This window comes from Peromyscus leucopus, chromosome 4 (genome assembly GCF_004664715.2).
Source record: "Peromyscus leucopus breed LL Stock chromosome 4, UCI_PerLeu_2.1, whole genome shotgun sequence".
Lineage (NCBI taxonomy): Eukaryota > Metazoa > Chordata > Mammalia > Rodentia > Cricetidae > Peromyscus > Peromyscus leucopus.
Genome location: NC_051066.1, coordinates 78,402,176 through 78,427,919, shown reverse-complemented (window position 1 = coordinate 78,427,919; position 25,744 = coordinate 78,402,176). Strand labels below are relative to the sequence as shown.

At 47.2% G+C, this 25,744-nt stretch overlaps 1 protein-coding gene and 1 pseudogene across 1 annotated transcript in view; both read right to left on the bottom strand.

Annotated features, from left to right (window-relative positions):
- Abtb2 (ankyrin repeat and BTB domain containing 2) overlaps nucleotides 1–13,204 on the bottom strand; it is a 164,235-nt gene extending 151,031 nt beyond the window's left edge. Inside the window, 2 exon segments of the mRNA XM_028877912.2 lie at nucleotides 12,188–13,045; nucleotides 13,048–13,204. Coding sequence (XP_028733745.1) covers nucleotides 12,188–13,045; nucleotides 13,048–13,069 — 880 coding nt within the window. The 5' untranslated portion in view covers nucleotides 13,070–13,204.
- Nucleotides 13,205–23,754: 10,550 nt separating this feature from the next.
- On the bottom strand, nucleotides 23,755–25,511 carry LOC114698968 (annotated as a pseudogene).
- Between the last annotated feature and the right edge of the window lie 233 nt (nucleotides 25,512–25,744).

Below are 25,744 nucleotides of genomic sequence, written 5' to 3'. Positions count from 1 at the left end.
GTTTTCCCAGTAGTGAAGGACATGTATGTAAAGTTACAAGTGGATCACAGAACAAGCAGACTAATTAAACAGACCACATTAGTAACTGGAAACAGCAGAGCTGATAACCTTCATGAAGGCTGCTGGCCACCTACAAAAGAGCTTCTTCAGGCCATCAACTAACGATGTTAACACTGGAAATTAACCCTCTCTTGCCCAAGTCTCTGGCCAGTCTTGTTGGGCTCTGCCTCTGGAAGGACAAAGGAGTTCAGCGATTCAATCTATTACACAATTAAGAAAGTTTGAAGTGGCCTTGCCTCCTACCCTGCCTCCTACTTGCTATCTCTGTAGGTTAAGTTTGGGACAAACAACCAAATCTACACTTGAGTCTCTGGCTTAATCCTGCCTCTTCACTAATTTAGTAAGTGCTTGGGCCATAAACCTTACCATCACGTTCAGCTTTTCTCCCATAACTCACATAACAGACTGTAGGTAAATACCATTGGCTCTGACTTTAAAACACATCTATGATCACCTGGTCCAAGTTCCACCCTCTTTCGCTTCAATTATTGCAAAACTCTCTTACCTGGTCACTTTGTTTCTACACTTGATACTAAAATCCATTTCCACCAGAGCAGAGAGAATAACCTTATTAAAATGTAAATCAAATTATGCCAGTCTTCTCAAGTTCATCCTAGCACACTCAGCTTTAAAGCCAAGGCACTATTATGCAATAGTACTGTGCGTTATTTCCTCTTCTGCACCGCCTGCTCCATGATGAACCTAACTAACCACACTGATCTCCGTGCTCCCCAAAGAAACCAGGGACACTCGCTAGTCCTCTACCGAGAGCTGCCTTCTCCAGCCAGAGGGCCTCTCTGGCTCCTCCACTGTGTCTGCTGCCCTCACTTTCAGCAGGGCCAGCACCTCCCTTTCAGGACTTTATTCATTTGGTCTGTCACTGCTCCCTGGAACACTGCCCAGTACACAAAAAGTCCTCAATAAATATTTGCTGAACAAATGATGTACCCCAAACTGAACTTTCCTCCCAGCTCCAAACCCAGAGTCCGTCCCTCCCATTGTGAGCACTTTCTCCTCAGAGACTAGCTAAGCAGAAGATATTATCTATGAGGCTTTACAAAGGTCCGGTGGCCGGGGTCATTCTGATGAGTTTTAGAGACAGCTCTAGCCCTGGGGCCTTGTCCTACACTGCAGCACGGAATCCCAGCACAGTTCTGGCTTGTCCTGCCTGCCCTGGGAGGATTACGTCCAAAAGAACAGCTGTGAGCAATTTGCTTTCCAATTTGGTCTCCATGTATAACTTGATCTCCTCAGCTCCTAGATGAAGAAGAAACCACCAGGTCCCGAGTTCTCACAGGCAGCCCTGTCTTGCCTTACCTGGAACAGTTTGCTGGGTTTCATCTTAGGATTTGGGGGTGGCTGGGGAAGAGAAAGACACAAGGAACCTCACTTAACCTCGTCTCTCATCCTAACCTTCCCCAGTCCTGCTCCAACTTTGGGACTGAGAAGAAATGCTAAAGCTTGTACACCTCAGGGCACAGAGCTCTGCGTCTTGCCTTTTAGAACTCCTGGCCTCCAGTCATCCCCAGTGACTCTCATTTTCCCTCCTCCTTGAAAAACCAGGCCTGCCAACTCCAACAAACAGCATTTAAAAATATCTTGGTGGATTATACAGCATCGCCTCCTACATTCCTCACAGTGCCTGTCTGTGTCCCGTGTAGGATAAAGGAGGGTGTACAGTATTTATTTTTTTCTCTAGCTTCTCCCCTACTATAAATACTCTGGTCTGGGTAGGCAGGCTTCAGACAGCAGCTGTATGAAGTCACCTCGGGGCTGGACCTCACCACAGTGCTGGCCTGCCAGGGCCCGGACACAGCTGTCAAGCAGTTTATGTCAACCAGAAGTACACAAAACTCATCCTTCTGAGAGAAGGCAAAGCAAAACCTATGTGCGGCCATTACAGCTAACGCTAATGTTAAAAAGATGCCGTTCATTCTCACTAGCAAGCTGGGTTTCGGAGCACAGCTCCCTTCAGCCAGGGATTTTTCTTTCCTCGGGATACTAATTACAAGGATTGACCCGAGGGGAATGATTTCACAGAGTTCTTGTGGGGTCCAGAAAATTTCCAGAGACAGAAGGGCCCCCAGAGAATATAGTCCAACCTTCTCATACCACAGAGATCCTAAAAACCGGGATGATTCACTCCAGTCTCAGAGAGGGCAAACGCCTGTCCAGAACTTTCTTGATCCAAGTCCATAGTTCTCTGTGCTGGATTGTTCTAGAAAACTGCTGATTACCCGCCTTCTTAGTATATGAACATCAACTTGTATTATGACTTCCCACACAAAAATACTGATCTCATACTTTAAAAGGCATAAACAAAAAGTTTTCTACAAAATGGGCTACGAGAAGCTCAGTCGAAGAACACTTGCCCGGCATGCCCAAGGCCCTGGGCTGAATTCCCCAGCACCTGAAAAACAAGCTTTCAACAAAAGCTTTGGTTGGGATGGTTTTCCTGGCTCACACTCTTAAAAGTTTCATCTTTCCCCAGACTTAGGTTTCTATGGCCAGAACTTCCAAGTTTAGTTTCCCTATTTAAATTTTGCCCATGAAACGCCATCTCAGCTCACATTTAGAAAGGAAGACCTTCAAGTCATTAACTACAAATAAGTCTATACGTATGTTTGCGATATCCTCATGAAATCTGTCTTTTTCAAGTGACAAGAAAATTCTTTCATCACACTGGGGTCAGGAAAAGGACACACACATAAGGTGTTAGCCAAGCCAGTATGATCTCCACATTCTGCTGTCAGGGCTCAACTGAGCTCAGGAAGTCCAACCCAGATGAAGATGAATTATAATGTGCTTCTATGATGCACATTTAACAGAAAATCTTTATCAATATTCCGGAAATACTTCAACAAGAACTAGAAAAGGGCTACACATAAAAAATGGGCTGCCAGCTAGTAAACTCTGTCCTGGAAATCGAGCCAATAAAAAGGTCTAGGACCCTCTCAGCTCTTCTTGTGTCATGCTTCCTTAACTTCCACGGCGGAAAATTCTGCAAGAGTAAACTCAATAATTGTCTCCTTTAACAAGTTTACCACTCCCAACTTTCACTATGTAGAGAGATCGCTTTGGCCTGAAGAACTAATCACGTCAGAAGCCAAGTTCAACAAGAGAAGTGAGACTGATCGAAAAGCTTTTGTCCCCCCTCAGCTCCAGTTTGCTCATTACAAGTCCTCTATCACTTTCACTGCCCCAACAGCAGATGGGTGCATTTTTGAGGTCAAGCTTTCAATCAACAGGCGGGGAAGCGGGAGGTCTGGGCTGTGGTTAAGATGAGCAGCACACCAGACACACTCCATTTCTGAATTATAAAAATAAAGTTTTGGAAAACTCTTGTCCAGTGCTCTGGCAGCCTTCTTCACATCTGGATAAAAGATGTGGGAATTTTTTCCTTCTTCCTGTGTTATCTCCTCTCCCCTTCCTTGTTATGTAGCTGAGCTTCCCAGCCACACAGGGTCACTTGCTGTCATTCACAATGCATGCATCAACTTCTAGGTCTTTCCCACACTGTTCCTTCTTTCTCTTTCTTGGTCGAAGCTCTGCTGTCCAGTCTGCACTGGCTCATAGGCTACACCTCCTACAAGAAGCCCCACTCCCTTCTGCTCACGGGGGGGGGGGGGCACCCTACCGCCTTTGTAAAGCTTCAAGACCTTCAGCTATGGACTGGACACTATACCTCCTTTGCAGAGAGACTGGGTAGTTGAATGAAATTATCTCATGAAAAGTCCAAAGACAGGTAACACCATGCAATTAATGGGGGCTATCAGCACTGTTACCGTCATTGTTTTAAGCAGATGACAGTCTCCTCTGCAGCTATCCATATGCACGCTATCCTCTTAGATCATAAACTCCTTGAAGCAAGACTTCTTGTCTTCCCATCCATCTGGCTCACCTTGTGCAGAGCCACTGCTCAGCAAAGTAGATCAATGAGGCTGCTGGGGCATTTCTCAGGCTAACCTGGGCTATGTTTCTCCACCATCTCCTCCCAACTCAACATGCAGCTCCAAACAGCCAAAGCTGAAAACCATTTAAGTGTTTTTAAAAAAGCTAGACATGGTGCTCCAGGCCTATAGGCCCAGCACTCAGGGAGGTAGATGGAGAAGGATCAAGACCTTGAGGTCATCCTCAGCTACACAGTAGAGGCTAGGCCAGCCCAGTTTACTAAACCCCGCCTCAAAACAAACAATCAACCAAGGTGTCCACATCATAAATGAGCAAAACAGGAATCACCTGCTATCCCCATGGCTCAGGAATTGGATTCAACAAGTCAGATCCAATATCCACAAGAAAACTCCTCCATGGAGTCTGGAGCTTTGAATATGTATTGCTGTTGTTATCCTGACAGAGGTGGGGCATGAATGAGAGATAGAGAGATAGAGATAGAGAAGAGATAGAGAAGAGATAGAGAGAGAGAGAGAGAGAGAGAGAGAGAGAGAGAGAGAGAGAGAGAGAAACTTCACTGCCAGACTGCATTGTCCTAGGGACAGTCCATCCATAACTGAGCAAGTTTTCCCTGACTGAAGATGCTTTCCCAGGCTCTGTAACTTCTTCCTAGCTCCAGAACCCAAGTATTAGTCATCAAGGAGAGCAGTGTGACTAACACTTGCCACCTGGGATGTGGGTCATGCTCTACCCCTATATGAGAGACTTATGTAGCTTGAGCTTTTAGCAAAAAGGAAGATAATTGGTGCATTTAATAGAAGTTTGGAAAAGGAAGGAAGGAAGGAAGGAAAAAAAGAAGGAAAGAAGGAAGGAAGAAGGAAGAAAAGAAGGAAAGAAGGAAAGAAGGAAGAAAAGAAGGAAAGAAAGAAGGAAGGAAGATCAGTCCCTTACAGAGATGCTTATTAAATATTCACAATCAGCTGGGCGGTGGTGGCACATGCCTTTAATCCACACTCGGAGGCAGAGCCAGGCGGATCTTTGTGAGTTCGAGGCAGCCTGGGCTACAAGTGGTTCCAGGAAAGGCACAAAGCTACACAGAGAAACCCTGTCTCGAAAAAAAACATAAATAAATAAATAAATAAATAAATAAATAAATAAATATTCACAATCATCCTATGAGTTGGCTATTACAGTCCTACCTTACTTGCAGTGTTTTCCAACCAAGGGTGAATTTGTTCCCCAGGGAGCATCTGGAAACGCTGAGAGACATTTTGGGTTGTCACAATGGCTGGTGGGAAGAGGATGTTATGTGTACAGTGCATAGGACAGCTCACGACAAAACATGATTCAGTCCCAAATGCCAATAGTGCCAACTTTGTTACAGAGAAAGAAACTAAGAATTAGCCCCACCCCCCACAGTTCACAAGGGAGGTTGGGAGGACTCACACTCAGCAGCTTTGTCCCAGGCTGTGCCCTCACCAAATCCTCAGCATCCTAAGGGCCCTGGGACACTGATATTCATCAGGCACAACCTCCCTGAGCAGAAAAGTGGGCTCCTCATTGGGTAGCAGAGGAAAGAGACTTCGGGTGCTTTGCTTGAGGACATGGGTCCACTAATAGGCAAAGCAGTTTGGGAGGCCAGAGTTGGGTTCTTAAAGCCAGAGCACCTTGGCACAGTGCTGTGCTGATTGGGTTTTGTCCTGTACTCCCAGTACTAAGATGCAGTCGGTAGCTGGACACTGGTACACTCTAAGGAAATCAATGTACCCTCCATCAATGCTCTTCTGGGCCTGGATGATGGCTCACTCAGGCAGAGAGCACTGGATCATTGGGGCTCACCGAAGCCAGGCTAGCCTACTCTGCAAGTTCCAGCCAGGCCAGAGAGACAGCTTCAAAAAAGACAAGGTCACCAGCATCTGAAGAATGACACCTGATGCTGACTTCTGGCCTCCACACGCACACACATGCACACCCACCCACACACACCTACACATACATGCAGAAAGAAAGGACAGGGGCTGGCTGGTTCTTCTGCTAACTCTGGACGAGTGAGCTCAGCACCCACAGACGACCAGTGGCCTACACTTGGAGTAGCTTTTGCAGCCTTCCCTCCCTTGCAGGTCCATCTGCCTGAGCTCGCTCAATCCCTCTTAACCAAGGAGCAGCACTCTGGCAACAGCTCAGCCTTTCCATTCGGATGAATATATTGATTACCTAGCAGCTGCAACTTGGAGAGGCACTCCCTGGGGCAGCCAATCTCCCCGCCTCTTCAAGAGCAGGAGAAGCGGTGCCTTCAAATCAATGGCGCCTCCGGGGGTCACTCTCTGGGCCTGGAAAGCTTTGGCTGGTCTGAGGAGTTTAAAGTGCCTAGACATAGCAGGCCCTTTACAAACAAGATCTATAAGAAGCAACAGTGTTGCTTTGCCTTTGACCCAACCTGGTTCTTTGAAGAGGGTCAAATACTGACCTGCTCTTGCCACCTCTGACTCTGTGATTCTTTATAGGAATCGGACTTAATCTTGGCCCAGCCCCCATCACTGAGCAGTGAACCATAGGCTGCTGAGGAACCCTCTGTGGAAAGCATCCTACTCACAGCAATTTGATGAGTACAGATCAGAAAAACTTTCAACTCAGTCTTCCCATTGATTTCTCTGCTTGCCTACTAGACTTCTGCTATAAAACTCCTCTCCGCTAGGAAAGGCATCTCTCTAACCTGAACCACCCTGCCCTCCGACTCACATCACACTCATCACAGATGGCTTTGGGGAGCATGCTAGGAATTAGGATATCCACTGACTGGTGCACTCCCTGTGATATGGTGACCCTCAAATGACGCTTCTATTCATCAGGAACTTGAAATTCTTGCTTTCATAAAGGGAAGAGTTCTTCTGACATGTAAAAAGGATTCAAATGCAAATTTTAGAATGAAAAACAAAAGCTGTGTGGTAAGATCTATTGGCTGTCCTACACTCACAGAATACCTAAAAACTAGACACTGTGCAGGCTCAGGGGAGATGGTGATGTTTGTGAGGTAATGTGACGGAGAGACAGGAGCAGGAAATGATTCAAGAACATGCCTTGGGTGCTGTAGAAACTTCAGGGAGACCTGGTTCTCCCAGCTGAGGGTGGGGAAGTCAGGTCAAGCTTTCTAGAAGAGGCCTAACAATTCCAGCTTGTTTCTCATACTACCTAAGGCAGGGGCTGCATTTCACAGGTAAGCAAGAGGTGGGGGAAGGATAAATTAGTTTTCATTTCCAAAGCTTGCTTTGTTTCAGTTCTGCAAGCTTCCTTGGCTTTAATACAACAGTCAGAACAAGGGAGGTGCCCGCCCTCCTCCCTCAGTCTACCCAGGTGTTAAAACTGATTAAACAGCAACTCACGGCTCAATTAACCCTTGCTCCTTTGCCTAATTATCTCAGTGGAAATCCATCCTACAATCTCTTTGACAAATTAATGCTTCAGCCAGAATTTCCATCCTGCTTCAGACACAGCCTCTTTATTTCTTGGCTGTAAATGAGATGTTGACACTTGCCTCAGCTGGTAAATAAGTGAATAATTCAGAAAACTCCTAGTCACTATTTGCAGCCAAAAGCTCCTATTAGTAGCTACTGCTAATGAAATTTCAGAGAGGCCTTTTTTGACTACCACTTACACTGTCTCCACCTATTATCAGATCCTAAACAAGTAACAACAAATGCCACTGGACATGGTGGCATATATCTGTAACCTTGGCACCTGGGAGGCAGAAAAACCATGGGTTATAGGCTAGCCTGGGCTCCATAATGAGATCCTGTGTAAAAAAGACCAACACACACACACACACACACACACACACACACACACACACACACGGAAAAAAAATGGGCAGGCAAAAGGGCTCAGTAGGTAAAGGCATCTGATGCCAAGCCTAACAACCTGAGTTCAATCCCCAGAACCCACAGTGGCAAGAACTCATTCCCACATGTTATCCTCTGACATCTACATGTGCCATAGTACAAATATGCTCCCACAACACAATATATAAAAATAATTTAAAAATATAAACCTGAACACCACCAGCCATTAAGAGTAAATATTTGTTTACTTTTTCTTGTCCCTCCACTGGATTACAGACTTTGAGAGGAGGGTCACCACACCCCACTGCAGGTTTAACAGTGGGGCACAGTCAGTGGTGAGTAAGTATTCGCTGAATGCATTGCTACTATTTATTGAGCCTTTACTACATGCCAAGATCTTTATGATTTCTATCCTCATGCCAACCTTATAAGCTAGGTATTATCATCCTCCATTTCACAGATGACAAAACAGAGGCCTAGAATGATTACAAACTTTGCCCCAGGTTCATCACAGAGGTATGTCTCAAACTCTTACATTTGCCACTGTGACAGAGCATGTATTCCAGAGCTCCATATACAGCTCTGGAATGAGAATGCTCTTATAGTTATCCTATCATTTAATTGAAATAACAAACCGAGTTCTCTCAAAGGCCATGGTCACTCATGAAATCTTAGTAAGAAAAATGGCCAGGAAGGAATCTAGAAGGGCTGTACTGGATCAAACCTGCAGAGTTCCCTGAGAAAGAGAGGAGCGAGCAAGGGGATGAGGTGGAAGAGAGATGTTTCTATTTTCTGCCAGCTCCCTGTTTATAAATATCACTCTATTAAAGCGGTCTCTCTGCTTCCCATAAGGAAGTCATGAAGATCTCAGGGTTTAAAGACTCCGCCCAGGGTTCCAAGACATCAATACCAAATAATCAACAATGTTTAACTCCTGCTGCTCTGTGGAGCTGGGGTCCTGTTTTATAAACACTACAGAACTTTTATCACCCATCTCAGGCTGAGCAAAACCATATTTGTCTGGCATTCTGAGTAATGGAGAAGAATAGATGGATTAGGGCTCTTAAATTCCTTGGTGGAAGACATTAAAAGTTTAAGAGCTCTATATAGCTGAGTCAAATGCATGAGCCCATGCTGTGTAATTAGCAGCACAACAACAATACATATATAATTTAAAGGGAAGATCAGCATGGCAAGAATACCAGCCTGCACTCTCCCTTCCCATATGGAGACATTCCCCACTTGGTTTTCAGCTGTATACATTGTAACCTTGCTGGCTTTGGGGCCACTCTAATATAAAAAGGGTTGGAGCTCTGAGTTTCTTTCCTAAGTGGTTTAGGCTTCCTCCCTCTGAAGACAGCTTTCCAACATATGCAATTCATTGCTTCTCTAGTAAACATTCATTCCCTGTCTAAGGGGATTTAATAGATCAGCCGAGTTGCTGTTTAGTGAGGCCGCCCCCTAGTTTCTAAGTATGAGAAGTGGGCATCCATGTTATGAAGGGGGAGGCAATAGTTGCCTCTCCTGGAAGAGTGCCTTAGAGACCAGAGAACTCAGAGGGAGACCCTCTGGTACTGAGCATCCTAGGGAAAGGAGCATTTCTGCCTTCCTCACCAAGGCTGCCAAAGGGCCAATCATAGGGACAAAATGCCCATCCATAAAGACAGTCCCAAGGGATTTCATAAGCAATGCTCTCTGGCTGTGAGCCCCTCAGATGGAACACTTGTTTGCTAGTGATTTCTGACCACTTCATACTTGCAGGTACACTAAGAGGCAGCTGCTCTTCTAAGTCTTGGTTCGCAGTCAGAAAGAGACATTGAGCAGGCTGGGCTCTGGCTGGGCATGAGGACACGTACCGGTTTGTTTTGTAGCCACTGGTAGTCCAATTTGGCTTATGGGGTTAGGGTTTAAGTGCTTTATCCCAAGACTTTATTCTCCAGATTCGGTCCAGGCCCCACGGTACTGTGAGGGTTTCCCTTAGTACAGAACTCTTCCCTCGGGCTATGCCAACTGGATGGAAATCCCCTTGCCCCCCACTTCCTCTCTTGGAACTGGTGTTCCCAGTGCTGAAGCCACAAACTTCAAGTGTGAAGCGTGATTATCAGCAGTGACATCATCAGCTCTTGGATTGACCTCAACTCTGACCTAAGAGCAGGAAAATTAACAGGCAAATATTCTTGATTCCAGGAATGTCTCATGGCAGTGTCAGAAATGAAACCCACAGCAAGAAATATCAAAATAAGCACACTGAGTAAATACAGGGTCTTCCAAATTCGGCCTAGCAGGTCAATTGGTCTCCTCGAAGTTAGGCAGATGAAAAAGAGCCATGTAGCATGCTAAGGTTCAAATTCCAGTTTTGTTGCTTAGTATCTGTGTTAGCTAAGCAAGAGACTGAGATGCCGAGTCCTTTAGCTCCCCCTCTGTATAATGGGGTAACACTACAGGTACTTCTCTCTTGGAGAAAAAGACCATTTTCCTTGTTCTCACACTACAATCAATACAGAACATGTATTCTTCTTTATCTCCCCAAAGTGTGGGGACTCCTCCACTGACAAGCAAACAAGTCTAAAGCACACACAGCTGGGTGTCCTCAAATTCAACCCACTCAAACCCTGACACCACCAGGAGATAACACCAGCTCCCAGTAGTCTCAGGGAGCTCAGTCCAGCCACAAGCCCTAGGTAGTTTTTCCTCATGCTTCTGACCACTGGCTATAAAGCAGGGGCTCCACAACGCCCTCTTCGGATTTCATTTGCTGGAGTGGCTCACAGAATTTAGGGAGGCACTTACCAGTACCCTGGCTTGTTTATAAAGTTTACAAGGCTACCCATGAAGACACCCATGGGACAATATATGAAAGAAAGTGAGTCACTTGCTGCTCTGGTGTTCAGCTATCCGGAAGCACCAGGAAACTTGTCCTCTTGAGTTTTCTTTATGAAGACTTTATTATACATGCGTGATTGATTAAAATCTTGGCCACTGATGATGGACTTAACCTCCTGCCTCTCTCCCTCCTGGAGGCTGGGGCAGGAGTCTGTAGGTACTAACCCTTTAAAGTCTGCTTTAGTCTTTCTGGTGACTAATCCCCAGCCTGAAACTACCTACAGGTGGCAAGCTCTTAGTCATTATCATACAAAAATACATTCTCATTTTGGAGATTTCCAGGAACTCTAGGAGTTGTATGCAGACAATGGGGACAGAAACCAAATACCCAGTTCACTGTATCACAGTACAAATGCACGCTGGCTAATTTAGAAAAGTGCTCGTCACATACAAAGTGCTGCCAACAGTGACTGAAGCATTGTTATTCTAAATTTTAGCTATCAGGAGTATGTTAAGCCACATCTACATGTGACCTTTATCCCTTTATCCATTTCCAGAACCTGCATGGTCTCTTCTACTACCTGCTTATATGCCACTGAAAGTTGCACCCAAAGTGACCCTTCCAATTTAGACCCTAAGGTTGATCCATCTTAAATAATATATGGTGCCAACTCCCGAAACTGGAGTTAGACAGGCAGTAGGCTGTTGAACGCATCTCATGCCCCAAACTACCACAGAGAAGGGCAAGTGCTTTGCTTTCATCCTTGGCACCGAAGCCTTCAGGGGGATGCAGCTCCTCAATGCTTCATTTTCCAGACGCCATGCCCTGCGGCTGCCCATCCCCCACACTTCATTCCCATAATGTGGTTTACTGAAGCCCGTCATCTTTCCTTTCAGGAAAGCCTAAATGCTGTGCATTTAATTCAACATGAGGTTTTAATCAAATGCTTACTTGGTTAATGACAGCTGGAAATTCGGGCCCCAGAAGCCAGCATGTGGCTGTCTTTCTGGGAAGGAGATTCAAAAGTCCTTGGTTTCCCTGGGCACACAGTATTAAGAGCTGGCAGCTCTCCTGCCACCTCCTGGGAAGGGGCCTGACTCTGAGCATCATTATGCCCGGGGTGCAGCACCAGATCTTAGGCTCTCCACTCTCCTCTACCCATCCCATTTGTCAAAGGTTCAGGTGTTGGGAGTTCAGACCCTTGGGCTGCTGCTACTGGGCTGAAGAAAACACCAGGAAAAAAAAAAATCACAGTAAAGTGAAGAATAGATTCCTAGAGATCCAACTAACCAAGGCAACCCGTAGCAGGGCAGCAAGCCTCACTCTGGATGGTAGTTCAGGAACAGTTTGGTCCAGCCACCCAGTCTCACCCAATCAATGAACAGCCAACAGAACACTAATCCTTATTCTTATCCTCCAAAAGTTAGACACCCCAAACAACCTTTGGCAAGAGCCACTTAAGAATTCTTCCAGAATCCCATTTCTCCCAGAGACCTGGTACGCTTCACAGCTTGGTCTTAGATCCACTCCTGGGGTAGCCCATCTGGTCCGTACGTCGAGGTCTCCCTGTACTTACCATTGGCGTTCTTGCCGCAGATGAGATGCTCATAGGGTTGCAGGACTCCCCAGAGCTCGGCGTCGTTGTTGATGACCATCTCCAAGGCCTCGGCAGACACCTCTCCGCCCCCTGCCCCTCCGCCATCCGGGCTCTGGCTCGCCAGCACCCTGGCCCGGATCTCCTCAACTAGGTTCTCCATGCAGGCGGTGAGAGAGATGGCCGCGTACTCATGGATGCGCACGGAGATGCGAGTGTCCACCATCCAACGGAAGAAGCGGCCCACGGAGAAAGTGAGGCCGCAGCGGGCCGACTTGCCGCGGCGCAGCCCATCGCCAGCGCTCATGCTGTAGAGGGACAACGCCTTGACCGCCGCCAGCGCGCAGCTCTCGGCCAGCGCCCAGCTGTGCACCAGGCGCACAGCGCTCTGCACCTCGAAGCGGGTGCACTTAGCGTGCAGCACGCTCAGGCGCTGCGCCTCCCGGGCCACGCGGATGAGCGCCCGGCGGAGCAGCCCGGCCAAGCGCCTCACCGCCTCGGCGGAGAAGGCGGGCAGCCTCCGGCCGCCGATGCTTTTGCGGAGCACCCGGGCCACGTCTCCCTCGGTCCAGGGGAACTCCTCCAGCTCCGGGAGCCGCGGGCAGCGCGAGAAGAGGTCGGCCACTTCGGGATCCTCGGGCAGCACCGTGTTCACCGTGTCCCAGCTGTTGTGGCGGCTGTTCATGGAGCCGGAGTAGCACCACCAGGCCGCCCCGCGGTGCTGCTGCGCCGAAGAGTTGAGCGCCTGCGAGTTGGACTTGGAAGACGAGAGGCTGAGCGAGCGGCACGAGTCGCCGGCCCCATACCCGGAGTCCAAGGTCAAGTCCTCCAGTGTCTTCAGGTGGAGCTGTACGTCCCGGCCATGGGGAGCCTCCGCGCGCGGCCTCGCCCAGCGAGGGGCTCTCACTGTTCCATGCCCACTTGCCCCGGCGTGGGGGGCGCGGAAACCAGCTCTAGGCTCTGAGAGGCGCCCTCCGTACTCGCCGCGCCGAGCCTCGGGGCCGCAGCATCGCCCGCGCACGGGCCGCGGGAAGGTAGGCGAAGCCCTGGGCGAGCCGGTCTGGGCGAGCCGGAGCCCACCGCCGCCGTCCGCGTCCTGACGCGCCGCTGTCAGCGAGCGGGCTCCCCCCCGGCGCTCCTCCTCCTCCTCCGCACTGCCCCCGCCAGCCCTCACTCAGCTCCCCTTACCGAACGTCCACAACAACCGGGAAAGAATCCCGAGAGAACTGGGCGGCCACCGAAGAGCCAGGCGCCCGAGGCCCGTCCCGGACCAGCCGGTGAGAAAGCGCCCCACAAACTTCTTCGCGGCGCGGGCTACGGACCCAGATGGGTTCTGGGGGGCGGTCCGCATGCAAATACACCCCGGGCGGCTCACCAATCATCAGCCGCGCCCGGCAAGGGCTGCACCAATGGTTTCCGGGAGAGGCGGGGCTATGCAAATTTCACCCCGCCTCGGATGAAACCCCTCTGCTGGGAAACCCGGGACCGAGGGTAGCGGGGTGGGTTGCATGGAGGAGGGAGAGGAACGAGCGAGCGAGCTGGCAAGGGGGTGGGGCGCAGAGACCCAGAAAGCAGGGGCTGGGGATGGGGGAACCCAGAAAGCAGGCCCCAGAGCTGAGAACTAAACTTTGGTTTAAGTTTAGCGAGAAGGTAAAGCCTCTGTGCGCTGTCCCTTAACCGCTTTCTGGGCTTGGGACATAGGCAGTCAGCTCCTGGTAAGCCTCTCGAAGTAAGAAAACAGGAAAGAGACCCGATCCACCTTTCTTGTCGACTTTCTACCAAGCGCCTCCTCTTTTCCTAAATGAAAAACTGTTTATGCTTGGAGGGAAGAGGGACGCCGCTGCCTCTCTTCTCAAATCTGTCTGGTTTTGTTTATACTGACTTTAGGTTCCAGTGGGAACAGAATTTCTTAAGCTGGGATCTGAAAATGGCCCGACACTCGGAGGCCTGTGATCACACCCCGGTGTAGGTTCACACCGTTTTCCTAGGATTACCTTGAAGGAGGAATCCTAATCTAATGAATGCACGACTTCCCTATTATCTGTGTACTCGCGGCAGATCCTTTTTGTCCGAGGTGGGAGGGAGCGCTTGAGGAAGAACAAGGTGAGAAATGAGGACCGGCGTTTGAGCACCTGGCCGGATACAGGTGTTCCCTTTTAAGGACTTGCTGGACTGATGTGCCGGTAGGCGGGTCATCTGTCCCTCAGGACTCTATCTCCTAGGTACAGTGAATTACTGACCTTCCATGAGAGCCGAGTTGCATCCGGTGTGTCTGATTTTGCGGTTCGCTAGAGAGCTATTGATTGCACAGATCCACGCACCTCCGGCTGCTGCCCCATAACTATTCATACGCACGTGCACAAACGTGCATCAGCCCCCTCCAGGAGAACTGCAAAATCAAACCGTGCATTGTGCACACGTTCGTACCAAGTCCGCTTCGCCAGCTCCTGAATGGCTCCTTTGTGCTGTACTTTACAGTTCTGACCTTGGGCCGTGAGTTGGATACGAACTAGAAACGTCTGGTTTGTCTCTTTCCTTAAATTAATGATCCCTTTCCCCATGAAACGACTTTTTACTTGGCAGTTTTACTTAAATTTTCCTTTCCCAGGGTGTGTGAGACGTCGCTTACAGAGGGTTAGAATTGGGAACAGAGTCCATGATGGAAGTACTGTGTAAGGCACAAACAGCCATCAAGTTAACAGTCACATTTTATAGACGCGAGATCAGAAGTCAAATTAGAGGTTCAACTTGTCAGAAAATACGAAAACATTTGATGGATTTAATGCTCATTAAGAGAAATATAATAAAGGAAATATCGCCCTCTAGTGGATATCTAGAGGAAATAAAATTTAAAAATGTTTTTTCCTTTGTTCACTTAAAACATAACGGCAACTACTGACTGGAAAGGCACATTAACTAAAAGGATGATTTGGTGTGTTTCTTAAACAAAACATGGGATATTTGCATTAATATATTTAAATATCTTGATGACTTAAAATGTAAAGGTAAACATTACCAAACTGGACATAGGTGTGGTTGTTCATGCCTGTAACTTCAGGACTGATGAGGAAGGAGGACCTCCAGGAGTTTGAAGCCAGTCCACGCTACAAAGTAAGAAAACCCAAAGGAGGAAAAAGACATAAACAGGCCTAGAGTGAAATCCTGGAGTCTCATGGATGTTAAACTGCTCCACAAGGATGCTAGATAAATAACTGGAGTTCTTTAATGGACAGTAAGGAAATCAAGAGAAGGAAGAGAAACCCTATACATTAAAAGATACTTAGAAGATACATCAATCAATCACAAGCTATAGAACTTACTTGGGTTTTGATTTAAAAATTAATAAGCATTGGGCCAGAAAAGTGGCTCAGCACTTAAGAGTCCATACTACCTTTGCAGAGGACCCAAGTTCAAATCCCAACACCCACATTAGATAGCTTATATATCTCCAGCACCTCTGGCCTTATAAGCACTTGCATGCACACACACACACACACACACACACACACACACACACACACACTCGATCTAGATCTAGGATTGCCCATGCCCATAGCCATACAAGGGGAGTAGCTTTAAGTAATCCTTGGAAATTTTGCCATGGGTGAAGTCTTCTATTTTGTTATTTAAAACATAATTTAAAAAATCTGGAGATTAGAATACAAAATACCCTAAAATTTATCTTGAAAGTGAGGAGATTATAATCTGAGCTATCTAAATACAAGTCAAACTGTCTTATAAGAAAAGTAGAATGCCAGGCGGTGGTGGCGCATGCCTTTAATCCCAGCACTCGGGAGGCAGAGCCAGGCAGATCTTTGTGAGTTCAAGGCCAGACTGGTCTACAGAGCGAGATCCAGGAAAGGCACAAAGCTATACAGAGAAACCCTGTCTCAAAAAAAAAAAAAAAAAAAAGAAAGAAAGAAAGAAAGAAAAGAAAGAAAGGTAGATTATGGCCTGAGCATTGGAGAGTGGCAAAGTTTTGTGGATCATCATTGGCAGATTCAGCAGTTATGGTAACTTCTGTGTCCTCTTGACTAGGCAAGTGTGAGTGTAAAGTTGGAATCCAATAAACATTAGGTAAGTGAATGAATAGGATAGGACCAGTGGGACACTTTACCACAAAGCCAGGCTGCTTAGGTTCACAGGAAATTTCTTGGCCTCTCCTGTACTTAAAAACTTGTGTCAAGGTAAGTGTAACTGATATCTGAACTGAGGTCTGTCTGCCCCTCTTTTCCTCGACCAGGTTCAGGATGGCCCCATGATTCCTGCCTGTACTACAAAGGGATTCCTAAGCAATGACTTGGGATTTATAGATGGGATCTCAAGGGGAAGGGTTTGTAAACCACCTAAAGTTGCCTAAAACATTCTAAGTGAGTACCAGTTGGTGTACCAGGAAGACAAGCAGTTGGCAACTCGGAGCAGTAGCTACCACCTCCATGGTCCTGCTGCCACTGTTTGTAGCTTGGCCCCGGCCTCAGCTTCTCCTCAGCAAGCCTCCTAGGCCGGCCTCAAACTCTGGATCCTCCTGCCTCTGCCTCCTTCAGCAAATCCTACCAGCGTGAGCCACCACAACCGGTAACATGTAGCTCGGGTCTGAGCTCGGGGTCACAAGGCCACAGGCAAATGGCTTTTTCGCGAAGTCTTACCACGAACATTGGGCACCTGATGTAGCATGGATTGTTAGAAGGTCTTATTAATAAAAACAAACCTGGAGCCAGGTATTGGGGTGAACGCTGAAAGATCAGAGAAACAGAACCAGCCACAGCTAACTTCACCTCGCCAATTCCTCAGCCGATCCTGTTTCCTCAAACTGGAAGCCTCTGTGTCCTCATCTGAATGGATCTCAGCTGAACTGCTGCTAGAAGTCTAAAAGCTTAACCAGACCCTAGCTCCTGGTCCTCACACTTATATACCTTTCTGCTTCCTGCCATCACTTCCTGGGATTAAAGTTGTGTGTCACCGTGCCTGGCTGTTTCCAGTGTGGCTTTGAACTCACAGAGATCTTCATGGATCTCTGCCTCCAGAATATTAGGATTAAAAGTGTGTACCACCACTGCCTGGCCTCTATATCTAATCTAGTGACTGTTCTGTTCTCTGACCCCAGATAAGTTTATTAGGGTGCACAATATATTGGGGAACACAATATCACCAGAAGTTGGAATTGTTCTGGGTAAAGTTAGGTGTATGTAGTACTACCCAATAGAACTTTCTGTGATAATGAAAATGTTCAGTCTTCCCTGTCCAGTTCAACAGTCACTAATCACATTAATTTAACTTTAATTGATTTAGTTTACCTCTTAGGACCATTAGCCCTTTGGAGATTTCATAAAGACCATAGACCCATGCTGTCAGCTGAATTCAAGGTTAAACATAAATCAATTAAAGTTAAAGACACTGTAAGACCTTGAGACAGAGAAACGGCTCCTGCACACACACACACACACACACACACACACACACACACACACACACACACACAGACTTCAGGAAAGGTAGAGACGGTGACCATATTAAATGAGAGATGGCTCAGATTCCAGAAGTCAAGCCTATGGGGACTTGTCGTGCTATGATCAGGCAACTGGTAAAACAAGTGACTTTCAGAATGACTGTTATGATTTCATGTGATAAAACTCTGGGATGAGGGGAAGAAGTGGAGGACATTGCCAAGTCAAGACAGGGATCTAGTTACGGTTACTATGGGGCCCATGACAGAGCTGGACACCAGTTTTTCGAGCAAGGACAAAAGCAGCAAGCAATGTGACCTCACATCTCTGAGCAGCCGAGGTGAGTGTCCCTGGCTGTCTTTTGGCAGGTGGCAGACTTGGTCCTAGAATATAAGGCGAGCTGGGGCTTATGGTGTGCTAGTTCCTCTGGTTAGAGATTCGGTGAGAGTGAACCCAGAAGATAGGAAAGACTTGCTCGCCCCGCCCTCGTTTCACCGTGGTTGCCTCCCACTCCATGCCTGAAAACGGGCGATCATTTAACTTCGTGCTTTTCAAACTGCTTAGCTGAGAAATGATTGTTCCAGCCTCACACAGAACACAGTGTGACTAACAAAAAAGCAGAGGGTTTGCTGTGGGGGTGAGGGGAAGGGGGTGAGTGGAGAAGGTAGAGCCATGCATTCATTCCCAACCCCTTAATTTTTAGACAGCTTTTGAGGAACCTTGTCACAGCTTGGCAGACTTCAAGAAAATGACTAACATGGGAAGGCCACCGTCTCTGCTCGGATTCTCCACCCTGGTTAGTGCACCTCGGGGCTTAAAGATGGTGACCAGAAAAAAACATCTGTGGAAGCAAGGCGACATGGAAAGGACACATGATTAGCAGAGAAGTTCCATTGTTGATAGAAGCAGCAGCAGTGTGGAAACTTTTATCTTAGGAAGCCCAGATAAGCCTACTCTTGATACAGACATTTTTTCCCCCTGACCTTTACAATGAAAGAGCAAGTCCTCTGTAATCACGTTTTGAGATAATCTTTTTGTACACTGTGTGAAGATGTGCCACTGTGATCAGTTTTAATAAAGAGCTGGATGGTCAGTAGCTGGGCAGGAGAGAATAGGTGGGATTTCCAGGAAGAGAGAGGAACTCGGGAAGGATCTGAGGTGCGCAGGATTTCACCAGCGAGACTTGGAGCAAGTTGGATGCATGGAAACAGGAAAGAGCCACGTGGAAAAACATAGATTAATAGAAACAGGTTTGTTTAAGTTGTAAGAGCTAGTTGGAAGCAAGCCTAAGCTAAGGCCACACTTTCATCATTAATAAGAAGTCTCTGTGTCATTATTTGGAGGCTAGCAGTCCAAAGAAAGTCTGACAAGAAAGGTCCAAAGAAAGTTCTACAGGAAAGTCCAAACACACTCACAGGTTCTGAATCTTGGGGTCAACCAACTGCATATAGAAAATATTCTTCGAGGGCCTGGGGAGATAACTTGGTCAGTAAGGCATTTACAAGCACAAGGATCTGAGTTCTGAGTTCAATCCCCAGAACCTACACAAAAATGCCAGGCATCAAAGGTCTTGCTTGTAATCTTAGTACTGGGGAAATATAGACAAAAGGATCTCTGGTTCTTGCTGGCCAGGCAGTCTAGTTAAATCAGTGAACTCCAGGTCCAGCAAGAGAGTCTGTCTAAAAAAGATAGATGAGAATGATGATCTCTGACCTCCACGTAAATGCACATGCAGACACTTGCACAAACACATGAACATGTATGTATGAATAGACCACAGAGTCAAGTGCACACCCACACCCAAGATTGCCTGTGATTTGAACACCTTCAGACCCTTGTCATTTTATACGAGAGTTTTGAATATGTTTGGGTATGGAAAAGTGTCCTGGAACCAATTCCTTAGATATGGAGGGATAACTGTAATTTGAAACAAAGAGCCTCCACGGTGATTATGGGGAAGGAAAAAATTCCTTTCTCCAATCAATGCATGTTATGCAGAGGGCTGATATTCATGAGATATCCCATGCAAAAAAGAACAATCAGTTTGGGAAATTTTGCATTCCTCTTCTTCGTTTAAGACTTTGTTTATATCTAACTTACTCTATTCGGGTTTAAATGGAATGAGAACCTTTTTTTTCCTGCTTGATTGTGTATGGGTGTGTTCAGAGTAGCTGTTGTGTGGCAAGACTTTTTCTGGGGAGGAGCTATTGACATGTCTACTCACCCCAAACAGGTTGCCCACCAAAGACCAAAGTGTAGATACCACCAAAGTCTAGCTTGGTGAACCAGTGGGTTTTATTGGGATTACTTACAGGAATATGGGTGAGGGGTTGCTTACAGGAGCAGAAATGACTTGTGGGCCGCCGCATCACCAAAGCCCATCCCAGCAGAGATGACAGTACATAAAACTGGGCACATGGTGCTCACTGCGCATGTGCTCACCGCACAGGGGCTCCCTGCATAGCCCGCGGGCAGCTCCATAGATTGAAGACGGTCCTTTCCCGCGTCTCAATAAGTCTAAACCTCCTCCAGGCAGCTCCGCTGGTTTCTGCGTCTTCCAGGCTGCTGGTCTGGCCTCAGTCGTCTTTGCAGGTTTACCTCCTTGTGGCTTGGCCTCACTCATGGAAGAGGCCCGCTCAGCTTTTATTGTTTACTCTGGCAGGGAGGCGTGTAGACAATCTGGTCCATTTCAGGGACTTCCTAAAGCTGTTTTGAGTTGTTGACTTCCCGTTTAAGAGCTTCCTATAGGATGGAATGTTTCAATCTAGGAGGAAACTGTTACACAAGAGAGGCCTGAGGTTGAAATGGGGTGTTACTGTTTTGTGTTTATTTAGTTTTGTTTCCTCCCAATCGCTTCCCATTGCATGTGTTGAGGTTTGTCCTTTTGGCTAGTCTACCCAGCCAGTGGAGTGAGGTGTTCTTATCTCCACCTTCTCCAAGCTGGGATAACAGGTGGGCCAACATGTCCATCCGGCTTTTGAATGATGTTTTTGGTCCAACTTATAGTTCTCATGCTTGCCTTGCAAACACTTTTCCAGTTGAACCATCTTGCCAGCCTAAGAACTCTTTTCAAACCCTATATGGCTGCTTTAAAATCATTGAAACTTTTAAATTAACTTTTTAATTTAGAGGAGAGAAGACAGGCTCCACCCCGGTTTCATGTGTCCGCTTAGGTAATTGTGGCAAAAATCCAGGTTGGTCTTAGAGCAGGTTAGGCTTGCTGTCTGACCACCGACAACACTGGTGTTTTATTATGTGCTCTATATAACTAAGATTCGGAAGATACTCCCACCTCCAGAAGGAAAGGAGGTTGGGTGTGGGTGGGTGCTACACAGGGCATCCAAAAATTCACAAAGCAAACAGGACCTTGGGGTGCTTCCACGGGTCTTCTGCCCAGGAGGAAGTTGACATCGGCTTCATCAGCTCACTGGAGCTTGAGGTTTAGGGAAGAAGCTGGATCACAGTTCCAAAGGACGAGGCTGGGCAGAGGCACTGTGGTCCAATCCCGATGTGCAGGTCTTTCCTGGATAGCTGTTAATCCTGTCCAATCAAGCATCATTAGCCTCATCTATATAGTCTTTAAAGAATGACATTCAGTCCAGCTCTGTAGGATTGCCCAGATGTTCATCTTTGGAAACTCAGCTTCACTCTGATCACAGACCTTACGTCCTGCGCTCTCGTCTGGAGGTCTTGTTTCAGTAAGTCTGGCATGCGAACCAGCTAAGTGTTGTGAACAGAATTCCCAAGTGATTCTCATTAGACAAGCTTGAGAAAGGCATTTGTTCCCCAAGTCCCAGAGTGCCTGAAATCTTCACATGTTAGTCCTAAGACCCTACCTGCAGAGATTCAGTCACCAGGCCTTCTGAGTTCTATGAATCCTTTTAGGTCCAGGCTGCTTGCTTATTAACATGCAAGTTCAGGCATGTCAGATCTTCCCCAGCAGGTGGCGCTGCAAACACTCCCCTGAAAAGTCAAATTACAGGTGATTGGGAAGTACAACCATTTCAGTCACCCCAGATGATAGATCTGGGGTCAAATAACTCTTCCCATTAAGGAATTCTTCCCCGTGTCTGAGGATAGCTCTGCCCTTGAGTAAGGACATTCAGCATCTAGAATGATTACGGTTTCAGCACAGGGATGAAGGAATTGCAGATGGGATCAGAGGAAATGACCTTCAGTTCAGACTCCTGTCTCTTTAGGCTGATAATGCAGAATTGGTTTAAGAATAAAGAACACAGTTTGGTGATCTGTCTTAACTTAGTAGTGACAGGTTAAAAACTGAACCATATGTCAGTCTGTTTTTAAACCCTCTCATCTCTTTTTCCAGTGACGTGTCTGTCTGTTTCCCACCGTGACGACCATGGACTAACCCTCTGAACCTGTAAGTAACCCTCCAGTTGAATGGTTTCTTTTATAAGGGTGGGGTGCAGGAGTGCTTATCTCTGTGTGTGTAGAGGCTAGAGGTCAACGACAGGTGTCTTCTATTGCTTTCCACTTCGCTTTTGTGAGATGGGTTTTTCACAGACTATGGAGCTCATTGGTTTGGGCTCTAGTTGGCTGGCCTAATCGGGGGCCTGTCTTTTCCCTACCCCCATGGTGCTAAGGTTACAGATGCACACCTCTGTCTGTCTTTTACATGGGTGCTAAAGGTGTGGAGTCAGGTCCTCATGTTCACACAGTGAGTTCTTTACCCCACAGAGCTGTCTCTGTAGCCCAAGAACTGACTTTCCAATGCTCTTTATTTGTTATCAGGGTAGGGCATGCCGTGGTGGACATGTGGAGGTCAAAGACAACTTTGCGGAGCTGGTTCTCTCTACCACCATCAGGCTCATATCCTTGGGCAGCAAGTACCTTTCCTCATTGAGCCATCTTGTCAGCCCCATAGAACTAACTTGTTCTGATTGATTCTGTGTATTGTTTGTAATCCTTCAATTTCCATCGTATTAATTTCTTCCTGATACTTAGTATTTCTTTCTTTCTTTTTGGTTTTTCAAGACAGGGTTTTTGGTGTAGCCCTGCCTGTCCTGGAACTAGCTCTGTAGACCAGGCTGGGCTCAAACTCACAGAGATCCTCCTGCCTCTGCCTCCTGAGTGCTGGGATTAAAGGTGTGCGCCACCACTGCCTGACCGATACTTAGTATTTCTAATTTAACTACTCTTACCTACTGAAGGGTAAGTAGGTCCATTACCTACTACATGTGGCTCTGGCAGACCCTTACCCTTCTTGCCCCTCCCCCATCCCCTCTGCCTTGCTAAAGACCATCAAGGTCTGTTCCCTTATTTGGACACTTTCCTATGCCAGATTCATTCCTGAGGATGAGTACCAAAGTCCAACAATCAAAAAACCCCTTTGGTTCACCTAATTAACATGCCTAATCAAAGTATCCCACTGAATCCTAGCCCATTCTAACACAGACACCCTCCCCCTTTTTTCTCCTCTTAAAAATTACACCTGTAAGGTCATTTGCCGCTGTTTTCTGCCTGAGTCAGAAAGCAGCTACTTTAACTTTTCTGCTTGATAAAGGATTTCTCTGCAAAAACAGGTGTTTGAATGTTGTGGTGGTTTGAAAGAAAATGGCTCCCAAAGGAAGTGGCATTATTAGGAGGTGTGGCCTTGTCCGAGGAAGTGTGTCACTGTGGGGGTGGGCTTTGAGGTCTCTTTTCCTCAAGCTTCCCTCAGTGTGACAGTCAGTCGACTTCCTGTTCCCTGCAAGCTGTAGCACTCAGCTCCAGCACCACGTCTGCCTGCACACCACCGTGCTCCCCATCATGATGATAATGGACTGAACCTCTGAAACTGTAATCGAGCCACCCCAATTAAATGTTTTCCTTTATAAGAGTTGCCATGCTCACGGTGTCTCTTCACAGCAATAGAACCCTAAGACAGGTGGTTAGTGCCTAAACAGGGGTCTGGGAGGGAGCCCCCACTGTGTGGGGATCCCTTTCACCTACTGCTTTTAGGTTTGGTGAGTTCCTGTTTTTCTAAGACCTTGAGTTCCATCAGTAGGTTGTTTATTTGAGGGCGCTCTGTTTTTCCCTCCAGTTTCAAAAAGGCTTCGTTTGTAAGTATACGTCAGAAAAGATGACCTGTCTTATTACCTCTGGTCAGTGCAGTGGAGAGCTACGTTCCAGCATCCACCTGGTTCTGTTGCTAAGGACCCTGCTTTGCCCACCTCTGTTCACACTTCTATTCCAGTTGTGGGCATGAGACTTGTAGTCGATCAGTTCTTCCAGCTTAAACCTTAGGCACTCTGTACCAAATCATTGCCGTGAATGGTGTTCCTGCCAACTTGAATGCAGAGATCCCCTCCAGTGGTGCCTGCCTTAGAAGCAGCTGGACTGGTGTCTCCAAGCATCCCTCAGCCTATCTTCACCACACGGAGGCCCTCTCAGACCACAGCTACAACTGGCCCTGAGTTCATGTACTCCACCATCCCAGGAAGAAAGTTGTCTTCCAGGTCAACACTGCTTCAGAAGCTCTTCTGAAGGGACATCATGGGCCACCAGGTGGAGCCCTTTCTCCCAGAAGCGCTTGATCTCACCCACCAGGCCGCGCTGTGCATCAGCTGGCTGGATGGCCATGACTTAACCTTCCAGGTTGGCATGGTCCAGAAAGCTGGCAGGCTGGTGGGTGGCTAGGGTGCTCTGCTCTTTTATTTTTTTATTTTTATTTTTATTTTTTTGAGATAGGGTTTCTCTGTGTAGCTCTGGCTGTCCTGAAACTTGTTCTGAAGACCTGTAAGCTGGCCTCAAACTCAGAAATCCGCCTGCTTCTGCTCCTGAGTACCAGGACTAAAGGCATATACCACCATGCCTGATTCTCTCTGATTTTTTAAATGTAAATATATTGCCATGAACTTTCCTCTTAGAGCTGCCTTAGCTATATCCCCAAAGTTCTAGTAAGTTATACTTTCATTTTCACTTGACTATAGAAAGTTTGTTTTGTTTATCCAATTTATTTCTTTAGTGTGTGTGTGTGTGTGTGTGTGTGTGTGTGTGTGTGTGAGAGAGAGAGAGAGAGAGAGAGAGAGAGAGAGAGAAAGAGAGAGAGAGAGAGAGAGAGAGAGAGATGTGTTTATGTTGGTGTGTGCTTCATGGTGCCTGTGGATCGTCAGTCCTCTCCTTGTAGCTGAAGATGAACTTGAACTCCTGATCGTCCTCCTTGTACCTTCTAAATGCTGGGCTTATAAGTATGCACCACCACACCTGGAGTGATTTTAGGGTCTTACAATGATCTCCTGGTTTTCTTCAATGCAGTACTGGTCATTCAGGAGTGAATCATTTAGTCTTCAAGTATTTGTATGGTTCGTCTTACTACTGATTTCTAATTTTACTTCAGTATGATCTGGTAGAAGAATTTGTTCCATCTCTTTAATACTGCACTCTATACAGCTCCAGAGTCTGACCTAAAGGGAGTGGTTAGGAAATTGAATAAGGACAGTCACAGGAGAAACGGACAGACACAAATACACAGACAAGCTGGGACCAAGTGGTCTGTTCTCTTAGCTGAAGAGGCCACAGCACCCTGGAAGCTCAGCGTGTTTACTGTTTACATCTGAACAGGACGGCAGAGTTACTGCACACAGCTGGACAAGGAGGCAGTTTGGCTGATCTCAGTGGGCGCAGGCTCTGGAGGGGAGCAGGCTCTGGAGGGGAGCAGGCTCTGGAGGGGAGCAGGCTCTGGAGGGGAGCAGTACACTGCTCATTTAGTGGTGGAGAGAGCTACAGTGGACATTTTGTGCACAGACAATGAATGTCAACATTCACTCTCCGGCTAGAGGAAGACTTTGCCATCCCTCTGAGCCTCACCCAGAGACACCTTTGGCATTTTGGGCTGAGGCATTGGTTCTTGACATGGCCATGTCCAAACCTACAGCACACGTTCACTCAGGATTTAATCACTCAGGATTTCCTCCAATCCCCACACTTCTCTGTTCGTTAAGAGTTATTTGTCAGTAAAACGCTTGCCTCGTATGGGCAAGGCCCAGGACTGAATCCCTCTGCAACTGCAAACAATAGAGTTTTAAAATTTATCAGAAGGGCCTTCTAGCATCCATCTCACACTTTACCCACGTCTCTGTGACTTCCTGCATTT